Source organism: Lissotriton helveticus, chromosome 7, assembly GCF_964261635.1.
Source record: "Lissotriton helveticus chromosome 7, aLisHel1.1, whole genome shotgun sequence".
Lineage (NCBI taxonomy): Eukaryota > Metazoa > Chordata > Amphibia > Caudata > Salamandridae > Lissotriton > Lissotriton helveticus.
This window is the reverse complement of record NC_136068.1, coordinates 451,550,631-451,572,096: the sequence shown is the minus strand read 5'-3', so window position 1 is coordinate 451,572,096 and position 21,466 is coordinate 451,550,631. Positions and strand designations below refer to the sequence as shown.

Genomic DNA, 21,466 nt, shown 5'->3' with positions numbered 1-21,466 from the left:
TGAATGTCTATTCTGTTACTTGCACTGGGATTCCCGCATTGACATGTCCACAATTTTCTGCATTTCGCTAGTGTGTTTGCCTCGTCTCTCCGGAATGTAAACTCACGGGAAGCCTTCTTTTACAGAATACATATTTTACCCCATCCCTTACCCTATTGAACGTCGTTTCAGCCGACATATGGTCACTGAGCTGGTCAGCTAATGTTTAAGTCCTCATGCAAGGTCTGGGCGCAGCAGACTTCGGACTGTACTTTCACAGCCTGGCACAGGTCGCCGCGGCACAAAATAGTTGTAGGACACCGGCAGAGAAATTCAAGGCAGAAGGAGGGTGAGGTGGGCACAGAAACGCCCCTGCATGTAGCAGCGGAAGGGCTTCGCGCCCTCGACCACATAGCTGCCAAGGTTTCAGATTGCTATGTGTGACAATTTCATAATCCCAGTGTAATTATGAGTTACATTTCAACAACTATGAGTGACACTGCCTCGCAAGCAAATTCAAGCAATGAAGACAAAGGAAACATAAATATCAGAAATAAAAGACATGACGAGCGTCTCATACCCACACACCCATGTAGCCTGTGGTTTACTTTAAAGGTATTGGAACGTTTTTCCGACCTCAACGTTATAAGCAACGGCCTATACCTTGAACTGACTGTAGGATGTGAGAAGCTTCAAAGAACAACTGTACTTTTCAATTCAACTTTGAAATTAAAATTATGAAGTCGTAAGCATGACTAGAAAATCAATATTTTCGCATCAGACACAAAAGCTAATATGAGTCCCTCTCTCATTTGAGCCAGTAGGCCAGCACGTCAGAAAGGTTGGACCTGGGAAATAACTGCCTTGTCTATGCATTAACAATACATATCTCGGAATTCAGAATTAAAGCAGATGGAACATTTTAGCTGTTTTATCTTATGCCCGTAGCTACTGACAGTCCAGGGGGATTTCCGTTACACTTTCAAAGCCGACACCTGGTTCCCATTTATACATCAAAAACATGTGCTGAAAGGAAGTATTTCTGCGAACCTCGCTGCCCCTGTAGTAGCTGCACACTTTTCCGACCGGGACCATTAAGCAGTGTGATTTAAACAATTAAATCAATAGATGAGCATTGCCCCCGGGGTCAGTGTACGTCCGCCCGTTATTATTAACGAGTTTCACGGCTTCTCTGGTCAAGCACCCAACACCTACCAGCAGTAAAAAAAAATCACAGCCCCCCCACCCCCACCCTTTCTTCTCTCTTCCCATCTCAAACTACCTCACGCGAGGGCATGATGTCTGACCCCTGGATTTTATTTTCTCGCAGACTAACGCGTTTTATGTATACTCTCTCAAACCGACTCCGGGGCGCATCCGTGTGCCCGGTTCCACACATGGAAAAGGTCAGTCTGCCGAAGCAAAACACAGATGTATTATAGCGCGTGTTTTACATTTCACCCTAACCGCAGGCCGTATGCAATCCTGACTCTTTTCCGCGTTGTACCGAAGGCATTAAATAGAAGGATGTCCTTTGAAATGCTAAGTTACTTTTCTCGTGCCTCTGTTTTCATTTCCACCTCAAAGGTTGCGTAGCAGCGCTGCATCACTCCAAAAGAAAGCAGTTTTGAAAACCCAAATAACTATATTGCTGCTTGTTAAAACCACAAGAGGGAATTATGCGGCTCATAATGACGCTTTCGGTTTTCTCTTTATTATTGTCGTCGCTGTTCATTCAGCCTCGCCATCTGTGAACAGGCATGAGCAGCTCCGCGCCGTACCTTCCCGCTGAGGCTGCGCCGTACCAGCTTGATTGCTTCACTGCGGATCTGACCTATCTCCCCAGCCGGTGAAGGCGTACTGCACTGCACTGCACCGGGAGAGATCCCCGAGGCCGCGCCGCATCAAGAGGAGCTGCCCTGTACAACGCGTACAGGCTGCTCCATGTGGCATTTCCGCCCCAGATCTCCCTAAAGCTTCGCGTCGAAGGGACACCTACGCCCGGACACAGACAGCGTCCCTGAAAGCCCGCAGAGCCCCTCGGAGGCCCCGCTCCAGCGCCGCCCGTCTTGACGCCGTAACGAGCCGGACCCACATCAGGCGCCCTGCTGAGCCCTGTCCCGGTCTACCGCTGTCCCCCCGCATTTGTCCACGACAACCCCTACCAAGGTACTGTACAGTGTGTGCTCGAGGGCGCAAATCGTGGAGTCGAAGGTCCACCCCTCGTGAAACCTGTTGCTGGATGTTAACCCCTTGCAGGGCCGAGTAATCTGCCAATGCCCCAGTAACACACAGCGGACGAATAGGCTTACCTCATGGCCTCGTAGACGCTGCTCGGAAAGCACAGCGTCCTGTAGGGATTCGGGGGCGTGCTCTCCCCTTCCTATTGGCTGGAAGGTAAAATTCCAGCCAATGGGAAGAGGAGAGGGCGGGACTTAAAAAAAGACCCAGAAACGCCCCCGAATCGCGTCAAGGCGGGCCCTGAACTCAGTGACGCTCCTCTCCTCCAATGGCTGGCCAGCATTTACGAGGCCAGCCAATCGAGAAGAGGGGCGTGTTCAGGCCCCCATACTACAGACATAAGATTTCGGCTCCGCCCACTGCTACGCAGTGGGACGGTAGCCGAAACCTAAAAATGGAGAGTAACAGCTCTAGAATTTATCATGAGAGGCACTTTTATTACGTCTGCATAGTTATGGAAGCTTTGTTGGGAGTGCTAATTCTCTTTACATTTCCCTCCGTAGGCTTCCTCGTGTGCAAGGTGTAGTTCAAGCAGTTAGATTTACATAGAAGTAGGATACAGGAAATAACCAAACCTGAGCAAGACAGTCTGCCTTTCTCCCACAGAATGCTCCGAAATAAAATCAAGCACTCTATCACATAAATTCAACACATTCAAGATGAATTTCTGATCAGTTATCATGGGGGTCTCAACTGCACTTAGGAAACGCCACACAACTCCAACAGAACACATAAGACGGAACATGTTTCACAAACTCAACACAGACAAGATATGTAAATTAGCTGGCCAGCATGTGAGTTACAGTAGCCCTACTGATTACGAAACTCAGAGTTCCACAACATATTAAATAGAACACCACCCACATATTCAGCATGCCACACACTGCAGGCATGCAGTATGATGGCTATCACAGTAGCTCCTCCAACAGAAAACATTAGCATACATTGAACACAGATTCAGATACACTATACAACCAAAAGCACCAACATTACAAACACTGCACACTCAGCGCATGCACAGAAGCACATGCACACCTATACTTAGCTATTTGGAGAATGTATGCGCTGTTGGTGAACACATACAGCCTTAACCCTTAACTATCCAGTTCACCCAAAGTATGACCAGCCCACAATACCAATACCACATCTTTACTCCATAAAGCAAAGCAGAGGCTGATCTGCTTTGTTAACACTTGCATCACGTGGAAAGCCACCAGATTGCGGACAGCACCAAAGGACAAAGCCAAAGGCAAAATGTGCACTATGCAAATGCTCGAAATATAGTTTAACATGCAGATAAACTAAGCTGTCGCTGATACATTTGAATAAATATGAAATATGAGACAACCTATAGAGCAATGCTGCAAAATACCAAACATTTAGCTTTGTATCTCAATTTAGGTTTTGAGTTTAGAAAAGGTAAATTTATGAAATGTATGATGGGAAGCTTTTAAGTAGATCCTTAGAGTTGACCATCAACATTTATTAGAAGTGAGCAAATTATTCCACCATTATTTTGCTATATCATTTGGTCCCCTTTCCACATATATGTTTTCACCTTTTAGGCCTCGCCCCATTTTTTTGGTACCTACTGGTGGTGGGTCAGGTTAAGCGGATATATTTTGTCAAGTGACCTGGTGTTCACTTCTTAGACAGGACCTACTGTCCCCCCACCTGACCTAATCGTTGCTTTCTTCTTAATGAAATACTTGTCATTTGTCAACCTGGATATACAGGGCCCTCGGGGAGCCACACCTACCTGCACATTGTCTAATGCTGCTTTATCTCACTGCTCTTGTTTTCAGCATCTGTTACCCCTTACACTACTTAACTTCTGTTGTGACAATTTTGACTTGACGCTGCATTTTTATCAAGTGCTGTTTCTGAAGGCCCGGATAAAGGGCGTTTCCATAGTCCAGTCTGGCCAATGCCAAAGTTGTTACCAATGTTTTTACTGCAGGTGGGGGAATATAAGGTTTCACCTTCTGAATTAGTTTTAGAGTTAAATGTACCTGAGAGGCGACCTTGGTTTGATGTTGGAAGGTGAGACTGTCATTGAAGATGAAGCCTAGATATTTAGCTTTACGCACTGGGGTGGGAAGTATTTCCATAGCTGGGGGCCACCATTTCTGCGACTAAATGTTGGAGTCTGAGCCCTGCAGAAGCACCTCTGTTTTACTTCCATAAAGCTTTAGGCACGTTGCCCGCATCCAGTGATCCATGCAGGTCATACACTGATTAAAGCTGGCCGCCGTTTCTTCCAGATTGCCTGAGATGGATACTACAATCTGGGTATCATCGGCGTAGGACACTAGCGAGAAGCCAAACTGCCTGATGACGTCAGCTAGGGGGGTGACATACTGATTGAACAGCTTAGGGCTTAAAGATGAGCCCTGCGGTACCCCACACACAAGAAAGTGAAAAAATGTTTTGAACAAGAATCATCAATCTGAACCTACTGTTGCATATTGTTAAGGTAGGATTTGATTAAGCTTAGTGCTAAGCTTGACACTCCCAACTTCTGAAGCCTTAGAATGAGGATGTCATGGTTCACGGTGTCAAAGACCGCTGAAAGATCCAAAAGGATCAAGGCGGCCTTTGCACCGGAAACCAGCATAGAGCGAAGCTCCTCTGCTGCCATGACCAAGGCCGTCTCCGTACCATGCTCTTGCCGGAAGCCGTATTGTGAAGAGTTCAGCAGATTTTCTGAGGAAACAAAGGCCGTAAGTTGGAGATTTATTATTTTTTCCAAAACTTTAGCTGGGAACGGAATCCTTGCTATGGGTCGATAATTATTGTGATCGCTGGTGTCTAGGTTTTTGCAGCAGGGGGAGGATGGAGACCATCTTCCAAGCCTCTGGCAAAATGCTGGACATAAGGATCTCGTTGAAAATCAGACAGAGTTGCTCGCTGATCTCATCAGCTGCCTGTTGGAATATTTTAGGGGGGCAGGGGTCGGATGGAGCCCCTGCTTTCACCATTATGACTATCTGCGAAACATGTTCTACATTTGGGGGGATAAAAGCATTCAAGCCATGGCGGGATGTCACATAGGTGAAGAGGGTTGATTCACTTGAGGCTCATTGCCTTTTCCACTGAAGAAATCATATATAGAAAGCACCTTGTCCCTAAAGGAATCTGCAAGTTGATTGCAGACAGTAACATTGCTATTCAGTGCTAGTGGGGTGGGAAGTGTCACTAATTCCTTTAAAGTTGAGAAAAGTAATTTACTTGAGTTGCCCGCCTGCTCAATTTATCAGAGAAATAGCTGCTTTTTTTCTCCAGAATCATCTTTTTATATTCGGTCAGTGACTGTGTATAAACCGTTTTTTTGGCTTTCGTATAGGTTTTTCTCCAGCGCCTTTCAGCTTGTCTGCATAGTTGTTTCTGGATGCGCAGTGAGTCACAGACCAAGGTTATGATTTCTTCAACCATTTGCTAGTAAATGTTTTTTCTGGAGCTAAAATATTTACTGCGGTTGCTATCCAATTAGTAAAAATATTGGTGGATGTATTTACTTCGGGCATTAGTGTCGGTTTAGAGGCAGCTCATGTTAATTGCAGCTGCTGTGGGCTGATTTCCTTCCAATTTCTCCCTTTAAAAGTCCAAAGAGCAGAATGAGGACGAGTAAGATGATGGGACGAGGTAAGCACCAACCGAATGGCCTTATGATCAGAACATGGGATTGGCATCCTCTCCTGCACTTTCAATTGAGGATTAGATATGAATATTCCATCTACCTCGTGGGTAGGATGCTTGATCAGTTGTTCCATCAAGACACTGGCCATCAGCTCTAGAAGTGAGATTGTATATTGGTCATTTATATTTTCTAAATGGTAGTTGAAGTCACCTAAGATAGAAAATTCCTGAAAGTCAACACTAGACTCGATCATATGACCTTTTGTCTCTACAAACTTGTTCTTAGCCCCTGGTGGTCTATACAGCAGTATGCCGTTAAATATATAGTTTTCACTGATGGTGATTCCAAATGAAAGCAGTTCACAATCAGGACCGCTTCCTGAAGTAGAGCTTTTCATCGACAAGGTGTCCTTGATAATAATCGCTATTTCCCCTCCCCGCTTATCCTGTTTGTCATTCCTGATTAATAAGTATCCTTGGGGAATGGCTAATGATAGCTCCGGATCAGATGTTCCATCTGCCCACGTCTCCGTGACAAATGCCATATCTATATTGTGAGCTTCCTGCAGCTCGGCGAATTCAATGTTGTGTTTAATTAAAGAGCATGTATTCAGGAGTAGGCCCTGGAGGGACTTTTGCAAAACTGTTTGCGGGTAAAGGACTTGATGCGAGTTAAAGCTGCATTTTGTATTGGTAAAGAGGAACTTCATGTCACACAGAGGGCACACCTTAGGCTCTTTCAAAGGATCGAGTTGCGGACAGGAATCCTTCATCTGGGGGTTAAGACTTACAAGAGTATCTCTTGTATATTTTAAACTTGGGCCAAAGATCAGTAGGGAACGGACAGGGGGGATGGCCCTGGGCCCGATCTAGGCGCGGATGGGCGCAGACGGGCTTGCCTTTGGTGTGCCAGCGGCGCGCCCTCTGTGCATCCGCTCTGGCATGCTGCTTAAATAGCAGTGAGTCAGGAGTCTCGCGCACACATCAGTTGTTTCCAACACAGAAGTACTAGTCAGGTATGTCCGGTCCCTTAGCCCTCCGCAATAAACGGCACAAACCACGGCAGAACGGGCGGGGAGGGAAGATTTCAACAGCTGCCACCCTGATTAGCAAGCTAAAACAAAGTGCCGGTAATCATGTGAAATGAGGTACAAAAACCAATTACGATCCCAGCAGGTGGAGTAAAAGTCTACAATGAACACAAAGTGTAAATCTCAATGCGGTTTTTAAAAATAGCAGCAGGGCAAAATGATAGGTGACAAGACCTACCGCTGGTGTTCTCGCGTCCACGCCGGCATGCCGCTTAAATAGCAGTGAGACAGGCGACTCGCGCACACATCAGCTGTTCCCAACCCACAAGTGCTAGTCAGGTATGTCTGGTCCTTTAGCCCTCCGCAACAAACGGCAAAAGCCACGGCCGAACGGGGCGGGGACGGAAGATCACAACAGCTGTCACCCTGATTAGCAAGCTAAAACGAAGCGCCTGTAAGTTTTGTGGAATGAGGTACAAAAACCAATTATGATCCTAACAGTTGGAGTAAAAGTCTAAAATGAACACAAAGTGTCAATCTCAATGTGGCAAGACCTACCGCTGAATTCCAGATATAATCAATCTGTAAGAAAATAACATGAAACATAATTTGCACAAGCACCAATGCATCTTGGACAAGTGTCCTTTCTTTAGTATTTCATGCAAATTTTGCTGCAAGTTAAAAATATCTTGTGACACTTTTTTCTAAACTTCTAAAAAATGTCAAGTAATCTCTGTTTGGGCATTATTTGTACGTGTGTCTGTTTCTCTGGGTTGTCATTACAGTTCGACTGATGGAATCTATCTGGCGCATGGACGTAAACATCCTTATGGCTTTTTTGCATACATCTGCTTCTGCAAATTCAAATGAGAACATCTTGTTATGTTGTAAAATCCTGGAACATCGAAAAAAGGTAACTGTGATTCTCCATTGCTTTACCGGGCATTCTAGGGAATAAGAGGCAATGTGCTTCATTTAAACATGTGGTTGTCTCATGGTATGATATATTATGTATGTGAGAATTTCAGAGTATTATATGATATGGCAGTAGAAGCCTTATCATGGAATACAGTCACAACAACTGTCTTGGGTCCAGTGAAGCTTGTTTGTATCACCTTTGTTCAACCCTGGGTATCTGGGGCTTCGAGCAGCAAAGCTTGACAAAGGAACTTAGTGTAAATCATGTAAGAGCACCAAACAATGGAATAAGAAAGTCACACAAGAGATACAACAATACTTTATGAAAATAAAACATATTTGTATACATTTTTAGAATCCATGTTCATCAAATTTCATTGGAGGTTCCAGAGATATGTATTTTGAAAACAATAAAAAAAACTTTCAATACAACCACAAAACAGCACTGGTCAACAAAAGTTTGTAAATTTTTTCAATGTTTAAAATAGTTAGTTTGTCAACTTCAGCCTGACTTAAGGTCAATTTGGGCAGTGACCTGGCCACCAGACCCTTTTTCAGTTTAGTTCCAGCCTTTAGAAAACAACCACCATAGAGAACAATGAAGTGGTTCCTATGCTGGGGATGCAGGCAGAAAAGATGTTCAAATATCATCCTGGAGCTGTGCAGTCGACAAGGGTGAGCTGTGGCTGATTCCTTGGTGCATGGGTCAGGTGGGGCAACTTTGGCCACTGCATGTGAGGTCCCATGGCATTCTCTTTGTGACAGTCGAAGGCAAGCAGCGGCTGGGCTACTGTGCTCCCGACACAGCAATCACTGCTAATATCCTTGGTAGAGGCTAGTGTCCCTCTAAGGCAAGAAATCCTTTGATAGCAGTCCTGGGTCCAGCAGACTCGAGTGCAACTTTTGGCTATATCGGAGATGTCTCTAGGAGCACCCAACAGCAGTCAGTGGTGATTCCTCTGAAGAGGATACTGCTTTGCCGGTTTCGGCTTTCTCAACTTTGGTATCCATGGTGCTGTTCCAGGGGGCCAACCAACTAACCCTTGGAGTCACTGCTTCAATCTGGCTCTGTGATCAATGTTTTCCAAAGCCGGGAGCCGCAGGCACAGTCCAAATTTTACTAGTCCAAAGTGCAGCAGGTGCAGTCCTTCCAACAGTGAATCCTCTCTTTGTGCTATTCCAAGGGCAGGAGGACAGTCTTTGTTGGGTTATTTTTCCAAATCCAATGTGTACTGAGGTTTAGCATGCCAGGGGTACCTATTTTATCCTGGGAAAGTGCCTTGGGGGACAATGTGGTCACTATCCAATGGGCTTGTAGGCCCACTCCTTTTTTGAGACAAAGTTCAAGTTATGTGTGGCATTTCGCAATCCCAGTGTGCAATACTTTTGCTACTGTCAAGCCCACAGGAAAACAGGTTTGAGGACAGTGTTTTCCTCTCCGTCCCTGCCTCCAACTTGTCTGCAGGAACAAAAGTCATCCTGCTCGGGTGTGTTGTCACCCTTTAAAGGGGGCATTTCCTTTGAGCCTGCCTTTTGGGCTAACACCTCAGTTGGCCTTTCTGGGAGAGGAAGTGACACCTCAGTCTGCGGCAACTGCCTTTGTGCTTAAGCCTTGGAGTTGCTCACATGTCTCCCCAGGTGGGCAGAAAGCTGTCTGTTGGCCCGGGCCTGCACAAAACCACTGGACTATCTAGGGCACAGAGTGTCAACTTTTTAAAAGCTGCCTAACTTTAACAGTGACATTAATTTCTATTTGGGCATCAAGTTGAATTTGATGTAAGGTAGTCCCATTCAGAAGTTAGCCGGACTAACTTTCGTCATCAAAACAACAACTTTAAGGGTTTTCCTGCTAAGGCTATATAAACTTATATGTCTTGCTTAACAATATACAGCTCCCTGCCATAGGGGTCTATATGGCTTCCTTAGGGGTGAATTACATATATCATTAAGGGAACGGGTGGCTTTGCCATTAATGGCAATGCCATAGTCAAACTAGCATTGTGAACACTACCCTTCTAGTCTGCAGTGGGAGGCTGGGAGCCTTCTTGTCTTTTGTCACACTCTGCACCATATACTAGGGACTCACAAGTAAGTTAGTGCTTGCAAATTGGGGTCATCCAATTCAAGAAATCTTTTATAATGGGTCAGTACACTGGCACTGGGGTCAGGTTAACAGGCCTAAGTGCACTGAGTCTAAAAAACAGCAACTAATACTCAAATAGGGTCAAGAACTGGAATGGGAACATGCAAAAAGCCCGTTTCCTGACAGTGTAGGGTTGTAGTGTGATGTTTTTGGGCCCTAGGGTACTGCAAAGGAATATGTGGTGTGAAGTAGAGTTGTATAAGGTTAGGTTGTCTTGGCTTGTAGTCCAAAGTTTTGCTATAGTGTACAGAATAAATAAGTTAGTGTGGTGTTGCAGTGTTATATCATATTTTTGTGCAGTGTACTATAGTCTTGTGTAGTTTGTCAGTGTCATGCTGTGCTGTAGTGCAGCTATGTGTGTTTTGTGGTGTTATGTTGTAGTATGATGCAGAGATGTATTGTAATGCATTACATCGCTGTGTTGTGTTGCAAGTGCCTGGAATGACAGATTTTCATCTAAAGCATCCATTAAGTATACATATTGATATCGTACTCCATGGATGAGTCATTAGAAAGAACAGTATTGTAACCTTTGTTTGAACATTTCAACTCTGTTCGGTCAGAGACTGTGGGAGAAAATGGTAGACACTAACCTCTCACCGAAACATGTCATGGCAAATTATTTCTTGGAGTGAAATAAGAACAGTTACACTGCTAGTTCGCTGTAAAAATACTTCAGATCTTGGGGTCTACAACCTAGAACCAGAAAGACTGGATCATGTCAGGTATTCAAGATATCCCTGTAAAACTAATGTACATAACCTCATCGAAATGAAGATCATTTAAACACTCTGGTTAATCCAGAAATGTAACCAGAATCTTGCTTTGAGGGTCTTATTGTGAAATACCCTGATTACAGCAAACCTGTGAATGGAAAGCTCTCATGTCAGCTACTTTTGTCCTTACAATAATATGTTGAGTGTCATCTAGAGGATCCGTTTGTGAGACGTAAGAATGCCTGGCTAGTTTCTACTCTGGATAGGGATAATTGAGAAAAATGTAGCACAAGGAAAAGGTCAATAATTACAGGTCAAAAAAGACTATCATCTCTATTCACAAAAGTAGAAATACCGGCAAACGTGCACATTTACTCTTAGACTTTGTAGTAACTTTACTGCTTTTGGCTATTCACCGTTTTCACATGTAAAGTTACAACACAGTGGAAATGTGCATATCCTCGATCCCTGAAACTAGAGGGTGGAGGCAAATTTATAAGTGACTAGTTGCCACTGGTAACGTTTCACACTTATTTCACCAGGGCAGAGTTCTCCCTATGGTGTAGTATTGGGGATTTTTAATCTTTAAAATAAGTTAATGAAAATATTTTAATGTATTTTATATTTTTTTTAAACCTAAAAAAATTGAAAATACATTCTACAGCAATACTATCTTGAAAGTATGTTAAAATATTTCCTGTAAATATAATAAGCTAATACAAAATTATTTATTTAAATATTTATTTAAAAAATCAACCAGAAAGTAAAATGTATATTTTATTTCATCTGAATTAAAAATTACTAATTGTTTGTTGTTAAATGTATTTAAATTATAATAACAGTAATTCGTTTATATATATATATATATATATATATATATATATATATATATATATATATATATATATATATATATATGTATGTATGTATATATATATATTACCTACTGGCGGTCGCCAGTAGGTATATATAGTTAGGATTTTTTCTCTATGGGTTTTTTGAAAATTCTATGTCTAATAACTTTGGCGTTTGTGGACGGAATTGGCTGAAATTTTCAGGAAAATGGCACATTTTGTTTCTGAGCAGCCCTTGAAAATTTGGGGGGGGTTCGTCCAGTGGGGGCCGAGAAAAAAGGGGGGTCCCAAAACGTGTTTTTAACATTGAGTTTTCCATAGGGCGGTTGGCCTCACTTTTAGCCCGAACGGCTGAATGGATTTGCACGAAACTTGGCAAAATTGTAGGGACTGGTAGCCCGATGTGCCTTTTGTAGGTCTCAATATATGTGCTCCAGTGGATTTTGAGAAATTAACGTTTAAAAAAAGATATATATCTGTAACAGCGGACCGGTTAGCGCTCTGGTTCGCGGACTTTTCGCGCAACGGAGCTTTGTGAAGCGAAGCTGATTGGTTCTCCGGCGTCTGTCAACATTCCAAACAGTCCGTAGCGGCCGCCATCTTGTCTCTCGGTAGGATCGAGAGACAAGAGGAGGTCAAAACAAAGGGGGAAATAACTATAAGGGGGCATAGTAGATCCTCGCTGACCCCCTAGGTTTGATGTGGAGGTTTTAAAAGGGCCCCGCGGGGCAAAAAAAAATAATAAAAATAATAATTGAACGGCTGAATGGATTTGCACGAAACTTGGCAAAATATTAGGGACTGGTAGCCCGATGTGCCTTTGCTAGGTCTCAATATATGTGCTCCAGTGGATTTTGAGAAATTAACGTTCAAAAAAAGATATATATCTGTAACAGCGCTCCGCTTCGCGTAACGGAGGTTTGCGAAGCTGATTGGTCATTCTGTCACTGGGCTATAGTTGGGCTACATCTGGCTGATATTTGGGCTACATTTGTTTTTTTGTGTGTCTGGCGGCCATCTTTGGGCTACATTGGGCTACATTGGGCTTCATTGGGCTACATTCGGCTAATTAGCAAATAGCTCATCGCAAACTAGGAATGGTAAAGAATCGCTATTTATTCCTTAAAGTTCGCTATTTAGGAAATGCAAATAACTTTGATGATACATATGGCGGTTCATCTCTAACAAGATAAGAAGCATAGGGATAGATTTATGATGACTGGCGCATCACCAGGGATGTGTTAGTCATTCTGTGCCGCTGTTCCGTCACCTATGGTGTGCTGCATTTACAATGCGGCGCATCATGGGGCAAAAACAGCACAGATGCGTGATGTATCTGTGCCGTAAAGGTGGCGCATTGCTGGAGTTGTATCGCAAGTGTGATGAAGCTCCAGCAAGGGTCGGGGGTGCCCCTGTCGCAGGGTTTCTGTTCTCACACAGAACTGTGGACAGAGGATTGGAACCTCGGCGAATTAGGGTGTCCCAAAACTCACGTTAGTAATCAAAAACTATTTAGCAAGCTAGGTACAGTGTCACATTGGATATAACAAACTCTCAATGTTTAGACAATCCAGAATATGAACTTATAGTACCTCAGGATACGTGGAACTCATGAACAGTCGGTCGTTATATATTTCTTAGAAACCAGAACATGGAGTTAAGAAGAACACATGTGTATTTGAAATGTTTATTTACTAATGCCGTCTTCTCAGGCGTAGTACCTTAGATAATAAAAGTACACATATTATCAGTAGCAAAATTACCAGCATAGTTACTAGTACATAAAAAGTGAATGGTGATAGTATGTTAACATGCTGTAAATGAATAAGAGTTAGCAACACTTATAAGCAGCCGCGGGCCGTGGAGGGAGTTACGGTGAGGCAGGGAGGCGGGGAGGGGGAGAAGCAGGGTGGAGAATACAAGTACACATATTATCAGTAGCAAAATTACCAGCATAGTTACTAGTACATAAAAAGCGAATGGTGACAGTATGTTAACATGCTGTAAATGAATAAGAGTTAGCAACACTTATAAGCAGCCGCGGGCCGTGGAGGGAGTTACGGTGGGGCAGGGAGGCGGGGAGGGGGAGGGGCAAGGTAGAGAGGGCTCCACCCTGCTTCTCCCCCTCCCCGCCTCCCTGCCCCATCGTAACTCCCTCCACGGCCCGCGGCTGCTTATATCTCACCCTCCCTAATACACATATTATATTATTTGCTAAGAAGGTCTCTTTGTGTTGGTTTAGGGCGTGTCCATACTTTAGTGTCTTAGATTTGAAGGAATCACATCAGCATACACCAGCTCTCTCTTCATGTGAACCGCATCAACTGTTGTGTATGTGTGTTCGGCAAAGCAATATAAAACCCGCCTCATGCCCAGAATTGGCAGAAGTTGCACTTATGTTATGAGTATGAAGTCGTGGAGATCAGACCTCATAACAATTCTGTATCGTGTTGTTCTTGAAACTTTAGCACTCGCTGTACAGATATAGTTTAACAAGTAAAGCAGATAGTAGACCAATAACATATTATTCTCATGTAAACCACGATGAACTACTAGGTGGAAAGCTAAAGCAACAACTAAGTGTCGTGTGCAGAAGTTGCAAAAAAGGAAAAATGGCGTTTAAACCGGTAATGAGCCCATGCTAACGAAACACGGTGTAAAGATATCCAGGACCTAGATGACACCTCCTCATGATCCGGAAACGAACTGAATAAGATAATAGAAGTGCCATCTCATGAGAGCAGATTGCAAGTTTATATGTGGACGGTCCGCAAGGTAAAGCATTAAAAACTAGGAAAATTCAATGCTAAAGAAAAATAAAACAGCCAAGTACTTTATCGAGTCTTAAGCCAATAGGCAAGGTAAATAATAAAAACTTGACAAATAAGTCAATGAATTGTCAATGAAATGCTAGTACTCAGCATATCAAACATGAAAAAGGTCTATGACATAACTGTGTATGCAAAATAAGCTGCAACAGCCTCCAATAGGAAGTCACCGTCTTCATCCGAAAACAGTTCAGCCATCCAATTTAAAAGCGGAAAAGAACATACGTGCTCTCCCAGCACCGGATCCTCTATCACCATCAGAGGACAGCTCGGTGGGTTTTCAAGAAAGCTGTGTTCCAAGAAAGACTGTGCTGCCGCCAGTAAATTCCAGGGACCAAGTAGTCCATGCATCAATGCCACAGCCATAATCCTTTCGCCAGGACAAATCAACTCGTGAGTAATGATAGGAGTCATCAGCTGATTAAAGTCGACGTCAGGAGAAACCGGTCCGCAGAGACACAAATCAATGGCCCAATCGAAATCACAGGTCAGGCAGTGAAATACAGGCTGGACACAGGTGAAGTAGGAGAACCGAAAAGATAATCCATATGCCGTGCTTAATATCGCCAACGGCATTGTGCCATAATATTCTAGCATGCGATTGCGGAACAGTGTCAGCAGCTGCAGGGTCGGAGGTTGCATAGGAGGGACATCCATATTTAAAAATGTAAAAAAGCACAAGAGCGTCCGCTGGTAATGCAAGTAAAAATGCAATCCACGAACCAGAGTGGAGAAAATGGAATGAAAGGGAGCAGGGATGACTCCAAAGATTTTCTCAAATGAAGTCACGAGACCACTGGTAACAACTTTAAAAAAGTGTGCCAGGGATTTTGTGGAGGATGCGTTAAAGATAGTCGGAAACATGTTGCTGAAATTGAAAGGCAAACCTGTGTACGGGTGTTCGCTATGTGAAGTACGAAAGTTTCACGGGCCGAACTCAAGGCCACCTCTCTCTGAGACAAAAGAGCTCTTATTCTTGTCATGCCGTTGAAACGTGTCCCAAGGTTGGTATTTGTGGCCAGATTGAAAACTCCCTATGTTCATGTGTGGGAGGAAATAGAACATTTCTGCAGCAAATAACCCGTTCACTTACTGTTACGATAAAAGGAATACTTTTAATTAACTCAGAACAATCTTCATTATTGAGCATCAAATAACTACCATTTTCCAACAACTTGAACGTGGGGATGATAGCAGGAACTGGCGTGCCTTGCAACACGCAAGCCATATTTGGTCGGTGTTTGTTGCATGAATCGTGTAACTGTATGTGCCTACACATTAGTGAATGATCTGGCGTCTCAGTGCATTCCTCTCCATTCAGATAAACTTCTTGATCATCTTTGAAACATCTGTATGTGTATGGAAGCGACCAGACCTCATGAACAAAAGCACTACCTAAAGGTTCATAAAGACCTATTGGTATATATTTCATACAATTTGAAAACTTATATAAAGCAAAAGGCAGCGTTATTAAACCGTGGATAAGGCATGTTGCCAAAAAACCCGCAATCCTCTGCTGATGATGTCACTGAGCATGTCATGAATGATGTAATATGTGACATCATCAGTAGTGGATTATGGGTAATAGTATCTCTAGTTTACTCCCCTATAGCTGTCTTTCTTTTAACATAAGTGTGTGTTTCCTTCCCTTATACTTACTGTTTTTGGTTCGCTTCCAGTTCGCGTACCAGCGAGCGAACTAGGAAGCGAACTAAGAGGAATAGAGGTTGGCACAGTTCCAAATATTGTACCAATTTTTTAATAACGGGGAGGTAGTTCTGAAAAGAACTTTTTTTTTTATTTTTCTGAACATTTTTTTACTGTTTTTGAATTTTTCGGAACAGTTTTATATTTTTTTGGGTTTTTCTTGGAGGGGGCAATGAAAACGATTCATTGTAAAGGGCTCAACAGGAGCAACAAAACAAAAAAAAGAAGTATTTATTATTTTGGGCGTTTCGGACAAACTTGCATATGATAGTCAATAGCTCTGTTGATCAGAGTGATGCTTCTTTCTCCGTAGGAAATGAATCCATCGCAAAATACGCAGGTGTGTTTTACTTCACCAAATCTCATTTGTATATTTGGCACCATCTCCCTGCCCTCTGGTCCCGTTACTTCCGGTACAACAGATCTTCTGGCCATAATAGGGAGATTATCTAGGTCGTTCCGAAACTGTGCAGCACTGTAGTTGTTAGGATGCCACCTAGTCATATGGCGATGCATTGTGTAGTTTCCGAAACTGTATTTTTTGTCGGTCCCTCTGGACAGTCTATCTTGACATATAAGGCAAGTTACGTATCATGCATTTACTTTTTTCTGACCTTTGGGAATTTTAAAAAATTGCCAAATGAAGTTTTCTTTCCGGTGAGACGTCTTGGGCTGCTCAGGCAAAAACTGCCTCTCTTCGTGCTCGTCCTCCTGTTCCTCTTCTTCTTCTTCTTGTTGAATTACAACTTGAGCAGGTGGTCCACTCTTCCTTGGATGTGGTGGAGGTGGTGGGGAAGCACCAGCTGAAGCTACTAAAGAAGCCATTGCTCAGTGATCACAAAGGGTCTTTCTCTCACAATGATGAAAGTCAGAGTGAGGAAAGAAGGAGGGATTTTCATCATTTGGGAAAAACAAGAGTTCTCAACCAATCAAAAGTGTTCATTTTAGATTATATGACCTAGTCTTACATCATTAGGAAACCAAAAGTGAAATGAACCAATGAAAAGTGTTATTACCAAGTCACATGACTTGCTGTGTTTACGTTAAGCGCTTTGCAGGGCCTCCCGGTTTGCTTCCAGAAACCTGCGCTTTGGCACTCGCTTCGCGTACCAGTTCGCTAACGTAGCACGTCATATGACGTATCAAGCGACAACGTGGAACGTCATGCGGACGGGAGGCGTCACGATGTTGTTTTCTAACGCGGCACTTGCGGTAAAGAAACGTTTACCGGCTCGCGGTCTATTTCGCGGCATCAAGGTCAGCTAACGGGAAGCTTCCCGATTCGCGAAGCGGGAACGAAGAAAAAAAAATATTTAAAAAAAAAATTATTCATAAACATATAAAATATATTTTTGGATTTAAAGAAGAATACATTTTACAGCTACAGATATTAGCTGTTAAAAAACCAATGAAATTCACAGAAAAAACCATAGGTTATAGACCATATATAGTTAGGAATTAGCATTTACAAAACCTTGAAAATTCACTGAAAAAACCATAGGTTATAGACCATATATAGTTAGGAAATAGCATTTAGAAAACCTTATTTTACTCACACAAAACCATTGAAATTCCATATATAGTTAGTTGCACTAACTATATATCGCGCACCTGCAATCCACTGCTGATGATGTCACATATTACATCATTCATGACATGGTCAGTGACATCACTGATGACATCACTGATGACATCTCAAATGACATCACTGATGACATCACTGATGACAACATCCAGTGACTGTATGCTTCTGTAAAGTTAAAATATGTCTTACATATTGAAGAATGAGTGGATGTATAAGTGTCTGGATGAAGGATTTAGTAGGTGCATGACTGACTGTATAAGTGAGTGATTAAATGTGTCTCACTGAGTGCATGGGTTAGTGACTAAACTGTTTTAAATTGTGCATCATTGTGTCTGTTGTTTTGTAATCTGATGCATGTGTTGATCATTAGCTATATGACTAACTATATGGGTTATTGATTAGTTGCCCAAGTATTTGTATGGGAGACTGAGTGTGTGTGTGGGTGTCTGGGAGGTGTATGACTCTGTGCATAGATGTGTGAGCAGTTGATTCACTAGATGTATGGGTTCAAAAGTGCATGTGGAAACATCTGTATGGGCGGTTGACTGTGTGCATGAGTGTATTGGTGAGTGAATGGATATCTCAGTGCTACATGTCAAAGTAAGTACATATGTAAAACACAGTACATGTGATCGTTGACATATATAAATAACTGTGCATAAGAGCCAGTGAATGTGTGAGTGGCTGTATGGATTATTGTGGAACTTGTATCAGGGATTGTATAACAGAGTAAATATGTGTTATTATATGTTCCAATAAGTAAGGTGTGTATAACTATATAGTTGAGGAAATCGAGGTGTGATTGATTCTTTGCAAGACTGACTAGGTGTGTGAGTAACTCCATGGATGAGTGACAGTCTGTGAGTGTCTGTTTACACTGAGTGTATCTAAGGTTATATTAGAGTCTGAAGAGGTTCATTGTATCATCACATGAATGATGTCATCAGTGATGTGATCAGTAATGTCAAATGAGATGTCATCAGTGATGTCATCAGTGATGTCATTTGAGATGTCATCAGTGATGTCATCAGTGATGTCACTGACCATGTCATGAATGATGTAATATGTGACATCATCAGCAGTGGATTGCAGGTGCGCGATATATAGTTAGTGCAACTAACTATATATGGAATTTCAATGGTTTTGTGTGAGTAAAATAAGGTTTTCTAAATGCTATTTCCTAACTATATATGGTCTATAACCTATGGTTTTTTCAGTGAATTTTCAAGGTTTTGTAAATGCTAATTCCTAACTATATATGGTCTATAACCTATGGTTTTTTCTGTGAATATATATATATATATATATATATATATATATATATATATATATATATATATATATATATATATATATACATACACGTTTCTCACCAGTTCCTGTGACCCATTTCATTCAACAACCAAAAAAGCAATTAGAACACTCCCGGGGCTTTCAACATAACTTTATTGGCCACATACGCGTTTCAGCAATCAGCCTTCATCAGTGTGGCAAAAGTAAATGTTTGACATAGGCAGAACCATGAGAATGTAAGCAAAGGGACACGCTGGAGACGGTAGGCATTGTAGCAGGCATTGTAGCAGCGCTCTGCTTCATGTTTTAACTCGTTTTCACATTGTGTGCTGTTTTTAAAACTTTCATTTGCATTTCCAAGTAAAAGCCTACCAGTATCTTTCCCCGCTTCCACCTAGTCGCCGCCCCGTTCCACCACGGCTTGTGCCGATTGTGTGGAGGGTGTACCTGACCTTTGGCACGGCCCCCGAGGGCGTAACTCTACCGCCAGAGGCAGGACCTGTGCCTTTTTAGGCTCAGATGCTATCCCCGTGCAGCGGACACACGCGGCGGGCCGCCGGCGGGTCGCCAAAGGCGAGCCCGTCTGCGCCTGTCCGCGCTGGTCCGTCGCCTGTTGCCACGACCCCTGGACGCCTGACTAGTGATGGCGCCCTATGCTAGAGCTGAGCTGTTTGCTCCTAGACCTCAGACTGACTGTTCGGCGCATGTGTGTCACCCTGGTTCCCCTACCATACACTGCAACCACTGCGGCTTTAATGCTTCTGAGGCCTGCTCTTCTCTATCTCCCTCAGCCTCAGCGCCCATTCTTTTCTCTAAACTACATATACTGAGCCTCAATTGCAGGTCCCTGGTAAAGCACCACGAGGACGTCCATGAGCTTCTCTTAGATGAAAGCCCTGACGTTCTGTTTCTGACAGAAACATGGCTACCTGAGGACTCTGCGGCCATTTTAGCTCTGGCTCTTCCCCCAGGCTACCTCTTATGTGTCCAAAATAGACCCATTGGTAGAGGTGGTGGATTAGTGGTGATCTACAAGTCCAAATACATTTGCACCCTCAAGGCCATGAGCATAGTCAGTAGCAAATGTGCGCTATTTAAGCTAAAGGTATCTGACACCTTCACTCTCACAGGGCTCCTCATATACCACCCCCCAGGACCAGCGAGTGCATTCCAAGAGTCGCTATTATCAACCATTTCGTTACTAGCGCTTCAATCAGCCAATTTTAGTGTTTTTGATGATTTCAACCTTCACCTTGAGCGGCAAGACTCCCCCACTATATCGAAGTTTCTTGGTGACTTGGAAGCATGCCAGCTTCATCAACTAATTGTGGGACCCTCTCATCAGGCAGGTCATCTCCTCGATCCAGTTTTTACCAACATAGAGGATGTTGCAGCTGAATCCCCCAGTCCCCTTAGCTGGACTGACCACTTTCTGGTCTCGGTTTCAGTTAAGATCCCATCTATTGATAGGGAGTCTCTTCCTCCCTCCCTACAAAGGCGCCCATGGAACAGCCTAGATAAAGCCCAGTTTGAAGCCAGGCTTAACCACTCCCGCCCGGTTTGGTCGGGTAACATGGAAGAAGCAGACTTTGCTTATAGAGAGTGGATAAATAATTCTTTAGACCATTTTATCCTTATGAAACGCTCAAGACCTAGACGAGATCAGTCCCACCTCTGGTACTCGGAGACTCTCGCTGAAACAAAAAAACATTGCAAGCTGCTAGAGCGTATCTGGAGACGATCCTATGACCCCCTGGCCAAAACTAAGTTTAGAACGGCCACTAAAGCTTACCGTAAACTTATAAAGAAAACCAAAGCCACCTACTATACAAACCTGATTACCTCGAGCACTAATCGCTCCAAAACGATGTTTTCCTTGGTGAAAGATATGACCAAAGCCCCGGTAGGCACAGGCAACCTGATAGCGTCAGACGCACAGTGTGAAGAACTATCGCGTTTCTTTATTAATAAAGTCAAAGGGATATACGACTTATTACAACTGGATAACTCACCAGGGCTCCCCGATCCTGTTAGAGACAGTCTTGATCCCCCCTACTCCCTCCTGACCCTTCCACCCATAGAACAGCAAGGGATGGAACACTTAGCCCTTAGAGTTAAGTCAGGATCCCCGGACGATCCTATCAAACCGGAACTGTTTAGATCACTTCATGACTCTGTCCTGCTGGAAGGGCGAGAGCTGATTAATCGATCTTTACAGCAAGCCGCCGTTCCTAAATCCTGGAAACATGCCAAAGTACTACCCCTCTTGAAAAAACCTACTCTGGATCCTGCAAGGCCAGAGAGCTTCCGACCTATTTCGCTGCTCCCATATCTTGCGAAAGTGGCGGAAGCCCATGTCAATTCCATTCTGACTGCCTACTTGGAGTCCAATGGGATTCTTTTTTTTTTTATTTTTTTTTTATTATTACAGCGTTTTTCCATATATTCCTATAGAAATTACAGCATTTCATCAGTTTAACCAGTGGTTATACATATATTACACGTATACAATATTCTTCTGGTGCATATAAA

The 21,466-nt window shown here is 43.2% G+C and overlaps 1 protein-coding gene across 3 annotated transcripts in view; it reads left to right on the top strand.

Annotated features, from left to right (window-relative positions):
• The window catches only part of LOC144768594 (maestro heat-like repeat-containing protein family member 1), a 149,150-nt gene that overhangs the window by 8,944 nt on the left and 118,740 nt on the right, over positions 1 to 21,466 (top strand). For all 3 annotated transcript variants that reach the window (XM_078652388.1, XM_078652389.1, XM_078652390.1), the window contains exon 3: positions 7,676 to 7,803. In XM_078652388.1, the coding sequence (XP_078508514.1) occupies positions 7,676 to 7,803 (128 nt within the window). The remainder of the gene's footprint in view (positions 1 to 7,675; positions 7,804 to 21,466) is intronic.